The sequence below is a fragment of the Callorhinchus milii genome, unplaced genomic scaffold, assembly GCF_018977255.1.
Source record: "Callorhinchus milii isolate IMCB2004 unplaced genomic scaffold, IMCB_Cmil_1.0 Scaffold1, whole genome shotgun sequence".
NCBI lineage: Eukaryota > Metazoa > Chordata > Chondrichthyes > Chimaeriformes > Callorhinchidae > Callorhinchus > Callorhinchus milii.
This window is the reverse complement of record NW_024704742.1, coordinates 53,714,715-53,736,053: the sequence shown is the minus strand read 5'-3', so window position 1 is coordinate 53,736,053 and position 21,339 is coordinate 53,714,715. Positions and strand designations below refer to the sequence as shown.

At 38.9% G+C, this 21,339-nt stretch overlaps 1 protein-coding gene across 1 annotated transcript in view; it reads left to right on the top strand.

Annotated features, from left to right (window-relative positions):
- Window positions 1-21,339, top strand: part of LOC103178185 (zeta-sarcoglycan) — a 396,797-nt gene that overhangs the window by 309,683 nt on the left and 65,775 nt on the right. Inside the window, exon 3 of the mRNA XM_042342121.1 lies at window positions 496-597. Within this exon, the coding sequence (XP_042198055.1) occupies window positions 496-597 (102 nt within the window). The remainder of the gene's footprint in view (window positions 1-495; window positions 598-21,339) is intronic.

The following is a 21,339-nucleotide window of genomic DNA, read 5'->3' as shown; positions in this document are numbered from 1 at the left end:
CTGACAACAGAAGGGCTTACGAACACTTATCTCTTGCAACACACAGAATATTTTTTGAACAGCCTCAGTAAGTATGTAGCTGCAACTGGTTTAGAATGGACAGCAGATAGGGCAAGGGACAGATTGAAGAGTTACTTACCCACAATTAACATCTAGCTTGTCACTAGGGATAATAACAACAATAACTTATATTTATTCAGCGTCCTTCATATTGTGTGGAGTGCTGAATAATGGGGAGTTTGACCACAAGTCAAGGAGAGAAGGGAAGTTACTATAAATATGGTCGAAGTGAAAATTCTTCAGGTGCGATTTGAAGTCAGATAAAGAAGGGGTAAGGTGGAGAGATTGAGGCAGGGAGTAATAATAATCTACATGCAATCTTTAAACTATTTGTTCAAGACATGATTTATCAAAGAAACGGTAGTCTTTTATTTGTCTGGGTTTTGTAATGCTCATATTTTTCAAATAAAATGTTTTCCTTTCCTGTGATTGCAGGACGGGATGGGAAACCTGAGAATCACAAATCAGGGTGTTCGGCTGGAAGGCAAATCTGAGTTCCTTCTTCCGTTGTACGTCAAAGAAATTCAGTCAAGAAAGGTAAGTAGGAACTGTCCAGGCAGTGAAAAAATATAATGAACAATTTCCCTTATTTAACTTATTTGTTAAATAGGCATCTAAATCTAAATAAACTGTAATTCAAAATTTTCAATACCACTAGGGTAAATCTGCAGATCGATTGTCTAAAAATAAATACATTTGTTTGTTAAGTATATATATTTTTAAAAATATTTTATTTTATGATTTGGTCAAGAATGCTTTTTTAAATAAATTTAAACGCTCCCTTAATATTCATTAACTTTCCCAGCCTTTATTTGTGTGATTTTATTCTTTCTCTTTTTTATTTACTTTTAAATCTATCCTGCCCTTTAGCACCTGAATGTTAGAATTGAGTCAACCCTCTATTGAAGTCTCGATAGTCCAGTTACTAAGCCAGCCGGGTCCGTGGTAATCTAAAGCACTGCTGATGACAAACCAGCCAGCCTGGCTTGGTGGCAAGACTTGGAGAGGAAGACTGATCACTGGGGGCAGGAATTCTATTATTAACCCTATAAGCCAAACTCCTAATGGGTAAAGTGGTCCATGCTAGACAAACAGTGGGAAGGTTTCCAGACAGTGCTTTCAATTGCAACCTCAAAGGTATTTTTAGGTAATTAAATTCCAGGAGTAACCCCAACATTCAATCTGGGGTCAATGGCTATGGCTCTTACCAACCTATGTCTAAAAGTTTCTGGAATTAAGTAAGCAGGATATGTGACTCCAGGGAGAAAGTACACATTCCATTCCAGACACAGGCACGTTTCCACATGTAAGTGGCATACATATGTGGAACTCTCAGTTTAGTTGGGATAATCTTGAGCATTGTGATGAATTTCTGCTTGTGTCAAACATCTTGGTGATAAAAAAATACACCAATTGTAGAAGTTGTTTCTACGGGTTACAGACAAGAGACCTTCTGACAGACATCTGCTAATTTTCCTGTATAAGGAGCAGTCAGTTGCATTTAACTAGAACAGCCCAGAGTTGATTCTCTTTGAGCTTCTTGTGCTTTCTATAAGATAGATCTTGGCTTCCTCTCAACATCTCCCTCTGTTAGGGAACATGAACTTAGCAAATTTATCATGCGCGAAAACATTAACCATCAACCTATATCCTACTACACTCTCACAGTCATCAATGTTTTAAGCAAGGGCATGTAAAATAACTGCTGTGGAGAAATTGGTCGTCGTTTTTATTGGGTCTATAAAGTCCCCATATAACTTCTCTGTAAGATTTATACGTTTTGAAATATTCATGCATTTTCTATTCAATAATATCTACAAAACATACTGAATACTATAAATAATATTGGGGACAATAGTATGTGAATTAATAAATATATTTATTTAGACATAAAGAATGAGTGTTAAATGTATTCCAAATATTGGGCATATTCAGATTAATCAACTGAATGCTGAATTAGTGCAGATTTTATTCTTTGACTTGAGGTGCAATGATAAATTGTTGAGAAGCTTTCTTCTGGAAATGATCCGTGAAAGTAAGTTTTATCCTATTAGTATTTTTTAAGATGAGCATGAAATTAGAGACAGTGCAAAGGAGAGCAACAAGGATGATCTCCAGTGTTAAAGCAACAAGACTATGATCAGATATATGACAGGCTAGGGCTCTCCAGTCTTGGACAAGGAGACATTTCAGAGGGTTCTTTGTAATGGTATCTAAGATTTTAAATTGGGATTGAGAAAGTGGGTGATTTACAACTGGAATGGATTACCAAAGAGGTGGTTGAGGCAGGCTGTGCTTACACTGCATGTTTGCCATCAGACAAACAATATAATGGGATAGAGCCTAGAAAAACTGAAGAAGAGTCTTGCTCCTAAAATGTAAATCTTGTTGTTGCTCCTGACACTACATGCAGTTTGAGGTATTAAGCTACTAGATATAGGAAGTTATCCCACTCAGCTCCTGTTAACTTTGCAAGCGAAAGCCTAATGGGTAGGGTGAACCCAGTTGGACAAGCAGTGAGAAAGCTTGCCGGCCAGTGTTATCAATGGCAAGCTGCGCTGTTTTAGCTGGCTAGACTTCAGCAGTACCCCAACCCACACTTTTGGGTCCCCAAGCCTTGGTTCTTGCCAACCTGCGCCTAATACTTTCTGGAATTAGGTAAGCAGGATGGATCCCTCCGGGAGAGAGTGTGCATTCCATTCCAACAATCTATCTCTGGGATTTCCATGTGTAGAATGCATGGAATGCATGGAAATCCCTTAATGGGCACGGTGATGGGCATGTGTCAGACACCCGGCTGCCCAAAAATTATATATATATTTTAAATCCTTCCATTGTATTAGATATAGCACTTTCATATAAATGGATATTTAAAGAATATACAGTAAAGTGTAGTGACAGTATGTTTGTAAGCAAATGCAGCAGACAATTTGTACACAGTAATGAATGCATGAAAATTTTATTTGCGAAAATGTTAACTGGACACCGAGAGCAATACCTTTCTCTTTTCAAATAGTGCCATGGTAGTGCTGTGGGATCTTTAATGTCCACCTGAACAGGCATATGGGACTTCAGTTTAACAGCTCATCTGGAGGTCAGCACTTCTAACAATGCAGCACGTGACTTTGGATTTGAACCCATAATCTTCTAATACAGATACGATAATATTAATCATGGTTTGCTCTAGAATCATTCATATTACAGCTTAAAATGGGGCATTCAACATCATTACGTCAGCATTAGTGTTTTTCTCCATATGAGCTAATCTAATCCTACTCTCCTGCTCCAAGGAAGCAAAGCAAATTCTCTCCCAGCCGTATGAACACTAAATGAATCTATTTCACTCAACTTATATTTTGGAATCACCCAACAGTTTAAATGAAGTGAAGACATGTATGATCTTAAACACATACATGCGTTGTGCACAGCTGGCCACCATGTTCAGAGCAGTACAGCGCAGTTCTTTCATTAAGGCATGTGCAGAGGGTAAAGATCGTAAGTGCATATGTACATGAGACCTAAAATTCTACATCGTCTTAGCTTGTAAGCTTGGTCTTAAAAATTGAGATCATGCAGAATTGTTAAAAAATTCTCAGATTCAATCTTAATTTGGAAGCTGGTTTTCCTCAATTCTTAAAAAAAATGTCCAGGCTTACAAATTAACAACAACAACAGCGACAAGATTACATTTGTATAGCGCATTTCATATCGGGAGGACATCCCAAGGCGCTGGACAGAGTACAGGGTTTCAGACAACAATGAGTTTAGATTTATATAGCCCCTTTCGTATCGGGAACGTGTCCCAAGGCACTGATTAAGACTGAATTTAAGAATTTTCCACATGTCTGCATGATTTTAAAGTCTTGTAAGCTAAGACTAGATGTCATTTCAAGCCTTTGGTGTGAAACTATGATTCATCTCCATGATAGTAAGTCTGGCAACACAGGTAGGAATGATCATTTTTTGTAAAATATATTTAGGATATAAATGGAATCCTTGAGTTTCTAGGGAAAAGTGAGTGCCTTTACTCCCCCCATGGCTTCCCCTGGAGAGATAGGATGGTACTGTACATTTCTGAGTCCCTAATTGGTTTTGATAAGGATGTTTTTACGCTGGTTGGTTTGGACTTCATGTTCAGTATTTTGAGTATTCCTGATTGCAGATTAAGATTTTGGATGCTTGAATTTCAATTTCAGGCTAAATTTATAAAAATCCTTAACTGCGAATGTAGCTTGAAATCTCACAAAACCGTTTGAAGCATAAGAATTGTTTGCAATGCTGCACAATTCTACGTTGTCGTGCAGAATTGACTGTGTGGTTTAACCGTGTGAGGTTCCATGGTGCAACCAAAGTCAAGGAAGACCTGTTAAGTAATAAAACTGCTGATAACAAAATACTCAAAAAAGTGTGATTGTTTATCAACAGTTGCCTTGTCCAACATAACACACTTGTTAAAGTTATTCACCAATACGATGTGCTTGAGTTTAACCATTCTGAATAAAGGTAAACTCTCAATCCTGATTGAGTTTTCGTGGAGATAAAAAGCAGGCAGAATCAGATCTCTGGATCTCTGCAATGTATCGCCCACACAATACAAAGTCAATTCACTTTACAGTATATTCTGTGAAGCACTTTGAGACATCTCAATGACGTGATAAGCTGCTGTATCAAATGCAACGATTATTATTGTATATTTAGGGACATTGCCATCTTATGCATAAGTGTGAGAACATTAAAAATGAGATTTCATTTGGGAGATGTGAAAAGGAAAAACATTAATTTGTAATGTAGAAACCAAAGAAATTTACAGATCAGAGGGAAGGGTATTCAGTCTTTTTTCCTGTGCTGTCTCTCTGAAAGAGCTCCATTTAGTTCCATTCTTCTGTATTTTTTCCATACCATCTCCCCATGGCTCCCTTGTTTTTTTATCACACTTTAACAACTTTCAAAAATTGTCAAACCCAATGAATCCTCTCAGGCTAACCAAAAGGACTCAAATGAATATCATAAATTATAGCATAAATTACACTTCTCACCACATTGAAAAAATTAGGAAATAATGGGGAATGGGACTAGATCAATTATTAATGATATTAATATATAATAATAATCCTTGCTTTTGTGATAGCGCCCTATCACATCATTGAGACATGTCAAAGCACTTCACAGAATATATGGAAAGTTAATTAACTACTTTTTGGACGAAACGTGTGAGCCAACTGCAGCACAGCAGTATCCCACAAAACAGTCATGGATTGAGTTACCAAATTATTATTATTTTATTTATTTTTATTCATAGACATAAGTCAAATTGTCTACTTCTGTGCTGAAACTTCTGTTTTTACAAATCATCTTGTATAGTATTGTAGAGATTTCTTCCATTGAAGATATGCTATCTTCCAAGACCGAGGGGGAGATGGGCACAATTGTTACAATCAACTTCTGTTAACTTTTCACACTTATCACCGATAGCCACAAGAAGGGCTTAATGTAATTGGGAATTAAACTTTGTGGTTATGATGTTGCATTTTTATTACTTCTTGTGCCGCTATTGTACATGTTCCACTGTACCAAAGGGCAGAAGAAGTTGACTTATTTGATGCCGATATGCACTAATAAATAAATGCAATTAGTCTATTACCCTTTGTATAAAATGTTTTGATTCTTACATCTTAGTGCTTTTTTAATATGCATTATTATATCTAATGAACTATCTATGGATAACTATAGCGCATATAATAATCTTTACATTTGATGTAGCGTCTTTCCTGTCAATGGAATGTCTCAAAGCATCACCGAATACACTGTAGTATTGTGTATTTTGTGGGTGAAAACCAATTTGCACACAGCAATGCCCCACAAACAACATTAAATGATCAATCTCATTGGGGAATTGTTGACCTGGACACCGGGAAAAACTCCATTCTTTTTTCGAAGAACACCATGGGACACAATTCTCATTCAGTAGGGCAGACTGGATGCCAAAAATGGATGAGGGAGATTAACATCCAATATTCCTATGGCAAATTAAAGATATTAAGGGATATGAAGAAAAGATGAGGAAATGGGAATCAAACGTTTCTATGATCTAATAAAATGTCAGACTAAACTCAATGATTAGAATGGTAATCTGTCCTTTTATTATGAGAACAAGGAACCAGATTTTCTCTTATAGTTGCCAAGTCAATAAATGGCTACGGTATCCTCATAATCTTGATGAACCTTAGCCTTAAACAATGCAACATATTTATATAGTGCCTTTCATGCCAGTAGCATGTCTCAAAGCGCTTGACCTTGCTGCTGGGACCCCATGCTGGGGATGGTTGCTGAGGGGGTTGGGGAGGAGAACCCAACTTCATGAGACTTCACACAATAGCTTTTTTGCAGATTGTGGTAGAGTGGAGGCATAGAGTGGAGGTGTCATATTTTATGAAAGGAGCTTAATTGATTATTCCCTCCTGGTTGATCATGCTATCAGGATTATCAGAGCTACCTTACATATGTTTTCACTTTTTGATCATATAGTCTCTTGTGACCTGACATTCAGGACTTGGAAAACAGCCAGACACTGATCCTGACTAAAAGTTCCACCGTACAGCAAATCATTATTCTACACTTCATTAGTCACTGAATGGAAACTAGGTTCCAGCTAAATTATGCATTTAGAGTGTTGCATTTCTATGTGCAAAAATAGAAAGTATCAGGAAAACTATAAACAGAATTGTTTGGTATTCAAGACAGAAACTTGCTGATTTTTTTTAGTGCAATGGCCAGAGGTGGCATGAAATCTTAAAATAATTGTATAAAGCATTCCTTCTATTCTTGTTCAGCAAAGTAATTTTTCAGCTACTAAACAACCCACAATCTATATATACCTAAATGTTCTATACATGTAGAAATTCCTTCATCATTATCCTTACTATACAGCACATCACTGAGTCAATCGTGGAAAGAGTTTCCAGTAGATGAAACAGGCCTCTTTTCATGGGGGCCTAATCATTTTACGCATGCTGATATTATGTGCGTTGGTGTCTCAAAAAACATCAGCCATTCCGTACATTTCTTTACATTGCTGTTGGTTAGTATGTGTAATTCTCTTCCACAATGTATATTATATTTTATTATTATTATAGCAGAGTAAATGCATTAGGGATAATGATGAAAGAAATTCAATATAACAAATATACACATTTAACTTGTGTTTTCTTTCGCAGCAGAAAAAAATATTTAGTCATGATCCTCCTTGGTGTGAAGGTAAGTGGGATCTCCTTGAAATTGAACTGGCTCCAAGGTGATGTGCTTGGCAACAGAATGATTGAATTGAGTCAATCTTCTGTGGTGGTCTCGGTAGTCCAGTTCCTGAGCCAGGCAGGTCCACAGTACTCAAGAGCACTGCTGATGACATATCAGCCAATCTCATCACAGGTTACCAGTTTAACTCAAGGGTATCTTGGTATTACAAGAAGTGGCACTGGAACATGTTCCACTGGAACAAAAAAGGAAAGAGATTGTACATCTTTTGTGTTCTTATATTTCATTTGTATAACATTGGATAGGATATTGGTGGATGGTATACATTCAAAAATACATTCAAAAATAAAGTTAGTGAAAAATCTGCCACTTTAGAAGTGTTACAATGAGGCTTGTGTGACAAAATCAGGCCTTCAATCATTTGCTGTGCCTTTTATTGGGAACTTAATTATACTAATTACTACTATACCCTTATATATACCCTTATTCATGGTATATCTCATAATGTTCCTCTAATCGTACTTTCAGTCATCTTTCCCTTGACTCTCACCCCCAGCTTAGATGCCATCCAGCATTCTTAAGGGGTTTGAGGCATCCATGGACATGAAAAGCACTGTACAAATGTTAATGATATTGTATTCTATTGTATTGTACCCCAAATTGAGTCAGTAGCTTCAACAAAAGAGGGGTGAAAATTACATGGGAAACAAAATTGTCCTTTATACTTATCTGAAGGTAAAATTTTCATGAGGAGCTAGTTACAACTTCTCATTGTTAGAATAATTATCATTATTAGCTTTAATGATATCCTTTTACACCATACCAGCTTCAATTGGTGTGCACATAATGACTTTTCCTCTATTAATTATAGATTTTTATTTAACAAGAGCCCAACTTCAAGGGATTCACTCTTTACAGGGAGAAATGTATCCTTGGTCTAGTCCTCAGTCTATTTATGTAGCCTCTTAGAGCAGTTGTTGATTTCAGCCTTAACTTTTGCAATTTTTAGAAAAGAACTTTGAAAAAAGAAGCTTCAAAATTTGGAGTTTAAAAATTTGCCGATTTCCAGATGCTCTGTCATACTACATCAATAGAGTAAAACCAGAGGCCGGTGGAATTTCTCCCCAAATGAGGGAGAGCATAAAAGACTTACAGAGCCATCAGATTAATTAAAATTAATAGGAATTTGTGTATATTAATAGTCGTAACAGAATTTGAACATGCATGAACTCACTGTGCTTGGACCATAAATTTAAAAGACCATCAAGCAGTAATTGGGCTTCTGCACCCCTGCTGTTATGTTATTGCTATATAATAGCCACTGGGGTTTCTGATTACCTTATTTTTTCATTCAATTCTGCAAGCAACATCCTTTCTCCATGCATTATGCAACACATAATTGTACTTACTCTAAAATCCTGTTTTATTATCGTCTCATGCCCGAGTAGAGGCTTTTGTTCTATGTAAATAGGATCATCAGCTTCCTCGCCAATACACTCACCCTAAGCAAAGCAGTCAGGGAAACAGCTTTGCTTTAACTCAGGGCATCATTATGCACCAAATGAAAACAATACTCATCACAAACATATAGTTGAGCTGTGGAATTCAGGCATTTGCCATTGAGGTTATGGATGGGTTGGTACAAAAGAATGAGGAGGATTTCAAAGTGAAGGTTATTAAAAGACTCACAACAGAGTCTCCTTCATATTTTTTTTATTCTGAAAAACATATAAATGTTTTAAGAGATATCCCAGGGACTGTAGAACCCTTTCTGCCCACAAAGATTGCTGGAATATATTTTCAGCATAATTAAATGTGAATGTCTTCCAATATTTATACATTATAGTGCGGTGGGCCTTCTGCCTTTCTGCCCCCACCCTCTGGAACTCCATCCCGCAGTCCCACCAGCTCGCCCCCACCCTTGCCTCCTTCAAGACCCATCTCAAACTTGCTTTCAATCTCCCTGCCCTCCCCCCTCCCCCACCCCGACCCCCAGCTCAGGTCAGTAACTCTGTCTGTCCAGCGCTTTGGGACACCCTCCCGACATGACAGGCGCTTTACAAATGTAATTTTATTCTTGTATTTTGTTGTTGTTGTAATAATAATAATCCTTGTATTTGATATAGGGCTTTTCAAGTTTTCTCGACATCTCAAAGCACTTCACAGAATAGACTGTAAAGTGAATTGACTGTATATTTGTGGGCGAAACGCAGCAGCCAATTGCGCACAGCGGTGTCCCACAAACAGTCGTGATTTGAAGTGACCAATTTGTTATTGTTTTTTTTCTTGAGGGATTATTATCAGGCGTGTGGAGCAAGCAAACTTGCCCAAGGTTTCGCCCTGCCGGGAATCAAACCCAGGTCTCTCGTTCGCGAGGAGAATACTCTAACGACTGAGCTACAGGACTCCTTGTCCTGTAGATGTGAGTTTTTATGCTCAGTTTTTACTGGCCAAGTAACCTTACCAACTTTTATTATTTGTAATTATAGTTCCCCTGCTTTTTGGCAGCAGCACAGTGTCTCAACAACAACTTGTGCCCTTCACGTGGAGTAGCATCTGGCATACATCTCCTTGTCCTCCACTTTTACTCCTCCCATGTTGTTGCAGTACTTTAGGCCTCATTCTCTCTCTCTCTCTCTCTTTATAGTGCTCTAACAAAGGCTCAACTACATGTCCCAGCAGTAGTACATAAAAAAAAGCACAATTGTTTTTATTCTCAGGGTGCTTTGGTCTTTCCTGACTCAGATGGTATCAAGAAGTGAACCAATTTTTAATTTAAGCGAATGGAATTGTAAATTAAATAGTGCAATAAATATACTTCTTACTTCAGAATACACCTTAGTGGAGTGTTCAGAGAATGAGAAGCCTGAGTTACATTGTTGTGAAATGACATTTCTAGATCAAATGAAATGGGGAAAAGGAGGAAGAAATGCAACCCCCCCCCACTCCCCCTGCCCCTCCCCCTCCCCCTTGTGGCCAGTGATAATTATTTGTCTACAACGTACACAGTTACTACACTACACAGTAAAATCCTGTGAAGCATTTTGAGACAAGTCACCCCCCACCCCCCCCCACCCTTTAGGAAAGGCTTTATATCAAAGGCAAGGGTTATTATTATTGTCATTCAATGGTTTTGACCATGTTTTTGATCCATAAAATAATTATCATCTGTGATGCTAACCCATACTCCATTTTCCTATCATTGTTGCTTGAAAAGCAACTTCTTCATGCAATTTCATTAAAAAAAGCTTATTGCTGTAACAGTATTATGATATACAATATAATTTTGGTTTATATAGCACCTTTTACATTGGGAAGATGTCATAGAGCACTTAGCAATGCTAGATGGGCTTGGGGTGAGAGCCAAGGGGTTGGGGAAAAGAAAGAGGTAACAGTCAAAAAGGTACCTCAAAGGAGATGGGCCTTACTAACCTGCATAACTTATTTTTATTCTCTCTCTTCTGCAAGAAGTATTTTTTTCCCCCATACATGATGCAACAGGCAAATATGTTTTATTTTAAAATGTATTTTACTGTAAACTCCTGTTTCATTATGATCTCATGCCTCATGAGTCTTCTTCATAACGTTAGTCATCTGATCGGGAATGCACTGCAATCTGGTCAGTGAATCAGTAACCAGAGAGCATCAATTTAAGTTATTAAATGAGCAAATGAGGAGGTTAGGAGAATTCTTTTCACACGCAGAGTGGTTACGATATGGAATGGCCTACAGGGAACAGTGGTTGAGGCAGAATCATTATTAGCCTTCAAGAGGGAACCAAACAAATACCTTAAAAAGAGCCAACTGTAAGCGTGTGTGTTCTATGGCTATCTATGTGGCTGTTTTCTAAACGCTGATCTTATGCCAGCACATACTGTACTGTCAACAAACTGAGCTCCGAGGGAAAGCAGTGTTTCTCTCAGTATAAATTTGTTAAAAAGTTTGATATAGTTTGCTGATCTTCAATAAGCACTGGTCCATATGCTATTCAGAAGTTAAAAGGATTCAACAACCTAAGTTAACATGGTGAAAAGTGTGACGTATTATGTGAAAATCATCACCTGTAATCATTTTGTGGTATTTCATTCCTGGAGTTGATAAATGACGAAAAATCCTTCGCCTGATATTGCTCGCTGCTGTTTTTGAACCATTTATCAATCTGCTGGTTTGGGGAATACCAGCTTAATGGCTTTAAAAGTAAACAAAAAGTCCTTTTTGAAATTGCTGTTTTATTCACAATGTTTCTGTTAACTTCAGAATCCAGCAATGTTTGATCAGTATAGTTCTCTTTCATATTCTGCAACAGTTTTCTGTTTTTATTTCACATTTTCAGCATTCCCATCTTTCCCTTTTTATCTGTACTACGTGACGTTGCATATCGGTGGCTCAGGATTTGCTGTTGTTTTGCTTTCCTTGAGGAAGTAATGGGAGTTAAGGCTGAGGAAAGCAAATGTAAGACATCAGAATCTTATTTCAAAATACTGCAACAATGGCAGTCCTGATCTAACACTAACCCTAACACTTATGGGTCCTGTTAGAGCCCAGGCACTGCGCAGCGAGTTTCAAATACAATAAATTGGCTTACCATTTTCTTTACAATCGATACTTGAGGATAAGACCACTTTGGAGCCTTATCCTGAACTGTGCTTTTAGCTATCTCTGATTGCTATTTATACTTTGGAAAAGAATCAGAAATAGTTTGAAAGGTAACTAATGTTGTGACGTAATCTGTTCTGGGATTGTATCAGGAACAGATGAAGCTGAGTGCTGAAGTTTAAATGAGTCACTTTTATCCATTTCTTTGTTTATAATAGAAGGCTAGTGTCCTGGCTGATATTGCCCCAAATAAAATTGGTCATTCGCTCCATAGCTGTTTCTGGGACATTGTTGTGTGCAAGTTGGCTGCCATGTTTGTCTACACAATATAAAATCATTTCACAGTTAAAGGCTTTGAAACATCTCGACGATGCAATGAAGAAGATACAACAGTCTGCAGCAAGAGGTAACTAGATCCAGTACAAACCATTTAAGAGTTTTATTCTAGTGGATTCTGGGAGCACAGGCCTCTCGGAAAAAGTGTATGATGAGAACAAATCACCAGTAAACAGAATCAGGATCCATTTGGAAATAATAATGCAATTCTGACTTATTTTGGATTTTTTTAATAATTCTATTGAAGTTGCGTTTGAACAGTAAATACTGACAAACTCACCAGGGAAAAGCTGGAGAAGTTAGTTACTGAACCCAGTGATGTGATGTAACTGAATGAACATACATGAAGCTGAACCTGAAATACCCCTGGGTTAAATGATGATCTGGGTTTGATGCTAATTCAGCTCCTTTACATTGTCAGAGTTAATAAAACCTCCAGGTCAGTACTCCCCATGATCTCATCTGGACATCCTTTTTAAAATAATAATATTCAAAACATTATACATTGAATTAAATCAATGATTTTAATGAAATTAACCTTTAGAATGCTGTTGATTGCTGTTTATTTGGGACATGATCTTTGTTTGAGTGTTTTTAGATGTATTTGTATATATTTCCAATCTCCGCTGTCATGAAGCGAATGACCAATTTTATTTGGGGTATTGTTGGCCAAGACACTGGGAGAAACTTGACACAAACAAGTACTTCAAGTTTAAATACCTTCTATGCAAATGAGGCAATCAGGAGTAAAATGTTGTCTGTGGGGGAACTACTATAACAACAACTTGCATTTGTATAGATTTCTTCATGTAGCTGAGTGTTTTGCAAGGCTGCGGTTTGAAACTGAGCGGGAGATGGTGGGAGGTGAGAGGGGTAATAAGGAGATGGCCATAGGCAGGTTTTCAGGTGGGACTTAAAAACAGAAAAAGAGGGAAGGAGAGAGTTCCAGAGGTTAGGGGCATAGAAATTGAAGGAACTGCCTCTAAGAGTGGCACGGGAGAATGGGAGACACGCAACAAGCCTAAGTTTGCTGAGCGGAGGAGGTGTGAAGTAGGGTAGCGGAAGATAGAAGAGATAAGGAGATACCAGGTATGGGTGGATTTGTAGGTGGGGGCAAACCATGAAATCAATTTGCTGGGAGGCAGGGGAGGGATGGGATTATGGGTGTACAGAGTTTGGATGAGTAAACTAAATAAACCAAACTAGGCATGAATTGTTGACCTATGAAATGAATGGATGATTCAGTTACATGCAATGGCAGAAAGGGCTTCGGATTGTTAAGCAAAATAGGGCTGTTGATTTGTGGGGGGAGACAAAAAGCACGATTACACAGATGTTTTATGCGTTTTGGCACCCATGAATGACACCTGATGCTTGCCACACCTGGGTGTAAGCCAGTCATGGTATATTCAGGCAATGTCCTGATTTCCTACACAGTCAATCTGCCCCTGGCTACTTTTAATTCTTCACGTTAGTTGCTAGTTACATAAGTATGGTGTAAAAGCTGATAGTTCCTACAAATCGCTACCAGCACTATGCACAAGTGCTTGGAGCATCTTTGGAAAGGCTTCCTGGTGGAGATTTAGTTGAAAAATCCAGAGATAATCTGGATTCATTTTGAAAATAAAATAAATGTTCTCTCCATGATCTGGACTGTCTATGTCTCTCTCTCTTTCCAATTCTAAGGTTCTTGGCTAAGTTTAGAAGTCTAATCATATAGATCTATCGTGCTTCCTAACAGTACTCATGAGTTAATAGGGGAAATGCACAATTCATGAAAGGTAAAGCAGTGCATCAATCAAAGCTGTCTAAAAGTGATTTTGTGGTGGGACAAATGGATTTCTTCCTTTAAGGAAAGTGTATCTTTCAATGGGAATGCAATAGAAATCAATCGTCAGTCATTTTAACAAGGTTAACAGGACTAAATGAGAAAGAAGTACTCAACAGAATAGTATTGGATTACCAGCAAAGATGCCAGAGGCCAGAACAATGGACCCGTTTAAGAAATCGCTTGGTACGCTAATGGAACACAACAGGGTGGCCATTATGGAAGGATGAGGCCAAATAGCCCTTTCCATCTCAACCTATTATGATTTTGTGAACACAGACAATTTTTGTATTTGATACAGCACCTTTGAGGTGCCTCAAAGTGATTCAAAGGATTTTCCTGTGAAATATAGTGACTGTGTATTTGTAGGTAAATGAAGCAGACAATTTGCGCACAGTCCCATAAACAGCCATGAATGACCAATTTTATCTGTTGGAATTGTTGGCCAGGATATTGGGAGAAAATCCCTTCTCTTTTTGAATAGTGCCATGGGATCTTTAACATCTGAAAACGCAGAACAACTCCAGTATTGACTGTGAGTTCAAATTCCCGACGTGGGTTTGACCCACAACCTTCTGACTATATTCTATATTCTGCCATGCTGCTATAGACTGGCAAATGTTCATCAGCATTTTTACTGGATTGAGATAGAGATGTTTCCAGCAAACTGTCTGTGTTTCTGAATAGAGTTTCCCATTAGATGCTCCTCTGATGTAGGTCGGTGATTTCAGCCGTCAGAGGGTGGCTGCAGTGGACCTCAAGAATGACTGAATGAATTGAGCTTGAAATTGAGCTGTTAGTAATGCTGCATTTGTGTGCAATGGAAGATGTTAGTTTGTGCATTTCTGTTTATTATTTTCAGCTAAATATCACAGCAAGCAACTGGTAAAAGAGATTAGAATTCAGAGGGAGTGGATATGAATAGACCTGAGAGTTTTTCAATGCACAGCTAACTATTTCCTGTCTTGAGAAAGCTGACAGACTGTGCGTTTGAAAGCCTGTGCCTGTGTTGCTCGAACAACAACAAATATCAAATTATATTTGTATAGCCCTTTTCACGTCGGGTGAACGTCTCAAGGATCTAGACTGTTAGGGATTTGGACCCAAGCAGGAGGTTGGGATTTGAAGGAGTGGAGGCCAGGGAGGGTAGAGATAGGAGGGTGACCAAGTGCGTGGTCAAAGAGGAGGGTCTTGGCCTCAGAGAGGCTGAAGGCCTGACCGCTGATGATGGGGTGGGGGACATGGAGCAGGCCATAACCTGCTGAGCGGAGGGACAGGTCGATATGGGATTAGCAGAACAGAAGTAGGAAGAAGCAAGGCTGTGGAGGGCTTTGAAGGTTGAATAGTAAGAGACAGGCAGGAGTGATCGTGGGAAAGGATGGGGCATTTCAGTTAGCAGACAATCCTAAGGTTATTTCCGTGCTTCAGAGCTGTGGTGAGTCACAGACACAAGGCATTCTTCAGTATCACAGCACATGAGACCTTTAATATACAGCAGAGCTGATGCTGGTCTTGCCAACGTCTTTTAAAACTCGTTGATTTTGTGTGAATTACAGGGATTAGCCACTGGAGCCTCTGTAAATGTAATTGCTAATTTTAGCATATGATTTGGAGTGAAGGCCACTTTACTGTAACTATTCATTATGACTAAATTGTGAAGTATAGTATATTGGAAGGTCTTCCTAGTTTTTCGATGGATTGTTACTGTCTTTGATTTTCCCAACTCAACAGCTTGCTTCCTGAATAATAATAATCCTTGCATTTGGTATTGCGTCTTTCATGTTGGGAGGATGTCTCAAGGTGCTTCACAGGACACAGTGTAAAGTCTAGTGACTGTATTTTGTAGGCAAACAAAATATATTTAGATTACTTGTGATATAATAAAATATACTTTACATTGGGATTTAAATAATAAATAATAATATTCCTTGCATTTGATATAGCACCTTATTGTGTCCTCAAAATCTCGCAAAGTGTAGTGTAGTAACTGTGTAGGTGAAATAACTATGGTTAGCAACATATTTCCCCAATAGTAACTCAAAGTTGCTAATGGGGAATCCAACAATTCTGAGAGGGAATCAAAGAGTCAACCATGGCATACTGACTCTTACCAACAGGATTCCCCATTGGTGATTATCCACGTCCATCAATGAATCTACATGCAAACTGCTGTATTTTTGACTCTAGTAAATATAATCAGTTATTATTATAGAGTGAACTGTATTCTAACACTTGAAACAATAATCAAAAATGTGATCACCAAATGAGGAGCAAACAAATCATTTCTAAGAGTAATTGTTTCTAAGTGCCAATTGACCTGGAAGGCATGATCTGTGAGTAACTTTAAAATGACAGTCAGTAAATAGGTTTTAATAGCAAGGGAAGTGATAAAATAATTAACATAACATGTAGGAGCAGGAGTAGGCCATTCGGCCCTGCGAGCCTGCCCCGCCATTCAATCATGGCTGATCTTCTAATCTAACTCCAGCTAATAACCTGACCCTGCCTTATCCCCATATCCCTTAATCCCTTTAGCAATACGAAATCTATCTATCTCAGTCTTGAATATGTTCAAGGACTGAGTGTCAACAGCCCTCTGGGGTAGTGAGTTCCATACATTCACCACCCTTTGAGGATTTTAAGCTTGTGACCCCTGGTTTTAGTTTCTCCAACCAGGGGAAACAATCTCCCACTATCTACTCTACCATGCCCTTTGATGATCTTATAAGTTTCTATAAGATCCCCTCTAATTCTTCTATATTCTAGAGAATATAGACCCAATTGGTCAGCCTATCCTTGTAACTCATCCCCTTCATCCCTGGCACTAATCTAGTAAATCTACACTGCAACCCCTCCAAGGCAAGTACGTCCTTCCTTAAATGAGTAGACCAAAACTGGACACAGTATTAGTTTGACCATGAAATATTAGCAAATTTGAAACCAAGCATCAAGATTCATTCTCACACTATGAGTGTAATGTTTCTTTCTCAAAATAATATGATCAGATGCTGCCAGATCAATTCACAGAACGACAGTTAGAACTATCAATGAACTAAAAATGAAAAGGCAGAAGAGATATAAATTTGAGGGGAAAAAAGTAATGTTCTTAATATAGGGAAACAGGGCAATGCTATTTTTATTGTAGCAAAATTATTTTGCAACAACATTGGAAAGCCTAAATTATAGTAGTTTAATTCATACAATGCAGTTAATTGCATGAATTAAAGTAAGATTATTTTACAGTTAAAACTAAGTGGATTGTAAGTTTCTCATTGCTCGATAGTCTATGTAGATTTTAGTTATAATATTTAGTTGCTTCTGTAGTCATATCCACTTAGTCAATAGATAGTGAAGAGTGCAAATGAACAATGTGCCACATGCACTGATCGTCACATTGGAGTTATTTAAAATTGCAGTTTAATTGAATAAAATGCCAACCTTTATTATCAGTAAATACAAACATAGACATGTGTTTATTGTATTAAATCCAATCGCATAAAATTGTGTTTGTTGTGAAAATGTTCTTGACTTAAATTTTGTATATTTTAGTCATGGAAACTCACTGGTGTGTATGAAGATAAATAAACTAATTAATCCTTGTATTTGATATAGTTCCTTGTCACGTCATTGAGATGTCTTAAACTACTTCACAAGATTTTACTGTGAAGTGTAGTGACTGTATTTGTAGCTAAACATGGCAGCCAATTTGCACACAGCAATATCTCACAAACAGCCATGAAGTGATGACTATTTTTTGTATTCTGAGGGATTGTTGACCAGGACACTAGGAAAAACTTCCTTCTTCTTCCCAATAATGCCAAGGAATCTTTAGCGTTCAACTGAACAGGTAGGCAAAGCGTGGACTGGTAGATATTGCCCATGAACCGAGGTACCTGCACCCTTCTGCGGTTGTTGAGTTACTGTTCTAGGTTTTCTCCCCCGCCTGGGATTAAATGTTTGCTGTAGTGAGAGTCTCTCTCAGTGTATGTCTGTATCTCCCTGGCTTGGGGGTCTGCACTACATTATATATCCCGATTCCCATATGCCTTCCATTGGGGTGGGTCTTCAGCCCCTCCGCCCCCATCCTATGGAAGTCCATCTCACAGTCCCTCTGCCTCATCCCCTTTCTTGCCCCTCATTCAAGACCCCTCTCAAGACCCTCCTCTACGACCGTGCCTTCGGTCACCCTCCTACCCCTGCATTCCCTGCCTCTAACCCTCCTGATCCCAACCACCAGCTCGGGTGCAGATCTCTGACTGTCCAGCACCTTGGGACGTTCTCCTGACATGAAAGGCATTATACAATTGTAATTTGTTGTTTTTGTTGTTAAACTAACAGTTGTTTTGCACTCTAGTGCAGTACTTTGGTAGAACTGGATTTTTGGAGGTACTGTCATTAGCATAATAATTGGATGATATCAATTAAACTAAAATCCCATCTTCCTTTTCAAACAGATGTTAAGAATCCCAGGATAATATTCAAAACAAGAAGGAAGTTTCTCATAGTGTTCTGGACAACAATCCTGAACATTTATCTCACGGCTGTTTATGGAACTTTGCAAGCGTAAATGGGGGCTGCTGTGTATTGCCTACCAACAACAATCACTAGATCTGCCAGTAATTACCTGTGAAGTGTTTTGACGCATTTTAACATGATAAGCTGCTAAAAAGAAATGCAAATAATTTCTGTCCAAGTAATTAGATGCCAAAAGCACTTTGAGGATTTAATTGAGATTCAGTGCTAAATCTCATAAAAAGAGTAGGATTATTAAAAAGTAGGAGTTCACCATCAGTTTCACAGAGACCAACATTATACTCACAGCGGAGGGAAGAGCATGGAAGGACAAAGGAAGACAGAAGAAACTGGACATTAACAGTAAATCAGTACTGGACATTAACAGTAAATTAACAGTAAATGATCACATCACTCGCTCACCTCCACTGGCTCCCCATCTCCCAGAGGATCGAATTCAAGATCCTCATCCTCACCTACAAGGCCATTCACGGCCTTGCACCCTCCTACCTCTCCGACCTACTATCCCCCTACTTACCTGCCCGTATCCTCCGTTCCTCTGGCTCCGGTCTGCTCCACACCCCCCGCCCTAACCGTCCTACCATCGGTGGCCGGGCTTTCAGCCTCTCAGCCCCTCGGCTCTGGAACTCCATCCCCCAGTGCCTTCGCCTTGCTTCCTCCCTTTCCTCCTTCAAGGCCGGGCTTAAGACCTTTCTCTACAACCGTGCCTTCAGCTCCCCTCTCGACTCTCTACCCCCTCCTCGCTCCCTCCCTTCCCTTCCCTCACCATTTCCCCCTGCTCGGGTCCCGACCCAACTGTCCAGCGCCTTGGGACATCTTCCCGACGTGAAAGGCGCTTTATAAATGCAATCTTGTTGTTGTTTTTGTTATAACAATAAAAAACAGTTGGAAACAGTGGTTGAGTTTACGTATCTGGGGATTTGTATTCTCAGTGAAGGATAATGCAGAAAAGGAATGCTTCAAACATATCCGTTTTTAAAATATAAGGTCAAGACCCAGACAAAATGGTTTGTACATCCATAGAAGTGAGTATAAGTGAGAAAATTGGAGAGACTAGATGGCAATTTTCAGATTCACTTTATCTTTTTTAGATTTCCTTTGGTTCTTCTCCATCATTTAACATATTATCAATTAATAATTGTATTGGAAGTAAAATAATGGCTCTACGCAAAGGTCAGGTTCGTTTTTGACCTGCACAGAACATGGCTTCAGAGAGTGACTCAGAGCTAAAAGAACTTTGACTTGACTTGTCAAATAATTATGTGATAAAATCAATATTGATTTTAATTTTATGTACTGCATAAACATGTCTCAAATATCTCATGTACATGTCTCGAATATCAAAAATGGTATTTGAGAAATGTACATGTAGCATTCACATTTTTCTCAAAGAATATTCTGCTCTACATCAAAACCTATATGAGGAACATTATTTCAATAAATCACACCTCTATACTTCCAATTTTATCTATCATTATTCAAACTGATTTTGTAATTGTCTGCAGGGCTCAAACTCTCAGTCACATTTCTGAGTGCTTCCCCCAGTCATGTGGTGTAATGCCTTCCCCCCCATCCCCCCAACACACACACATTCTCTCTCTCAAGGATTCTCTAAGTCTCACTGCTGAGGATTCCCCCCTCTCGGCACCAAGGATTCTGCCATACTCTCCCCTACCATTGAGGATTCCCTCTATGTCATACTGCTATGATCACTTGTCTTGTCCTGGTTATTTGTAAAGAATTTCAGCTCATCTGTACTGAGGGCACCTTCGTGTTCATTGGATGGGGATGTTGCTTGCAAATCATTTTATATAATAATAGTAATAATACTCCTTGCATTTTGCATTTAATTTTGCATTTTTAAATTCTTTAGTGAATATTGCACTGTAGATCCTAAATGTATCTCCTCAGCACAATGGAAACAGCTTTCTGTTCTACTCAAATCCATTGTCGCTTTAGCCTCAGATTTATTAGGAACAGATGTTCTAGGTACAAACCACTCAGAACAATAAGATAAAACCTGTAGTTCAAAGGCAGCTGTGCGGATATGGATGCTAAGTGAAACCAGTTTGAGCAACCCCTACTGACACAATGGAAATTGTCCTTAATTTTACATCAATTACAAACACATAGTCTAAAAGAATGGAGCTCCAGGCAAAGGGATAACACTGATGCAGTCAGAAGGCTTTTCTGAAGCTGGGCTGGGGTAATTGGTCAGGGTATTATAGAGTGAGTTTTACCTTATTTTTCACCTCTGCCATCTCTGACCTATTGTTTTTAACATTAGATGCAAAAGGCAGGGTGTGCCTGTTACCCACTCAATTCGATGTATATTCACCTTGGGGATGAGATAAGCAGGGTCTCCTTGGAGATGAATTTGCTCCAAGGTGACGTGCTTGGCAACAGAATGTTCGAATCGAGTCAAACCTCTTTGGCAAACTTGGTAGTCAGGTTCCTGCGCTAAGCATGGGCAGCCTGCCTGTCCGACATCGAGTCCTGGACGAGAGACAACTTTCTTCAGCTCAACGTGCGAAAAACCGAGGCCCTCCTGATTGGCTCACGTCAGCGCCTCTGCACCTCAGGCGCTGACACCATCAGCATCCAAGGCTGCACTCTCCACCTCTCAAAGCCAGTCAGGAACCTCGGCGTTTTGTTCGACCCTGAGCTGTCCTTTCTCCCTCACATCCGCACCACAACTGGCACCGCCTTCCATCACCTCCGGAATATCGCCAGAT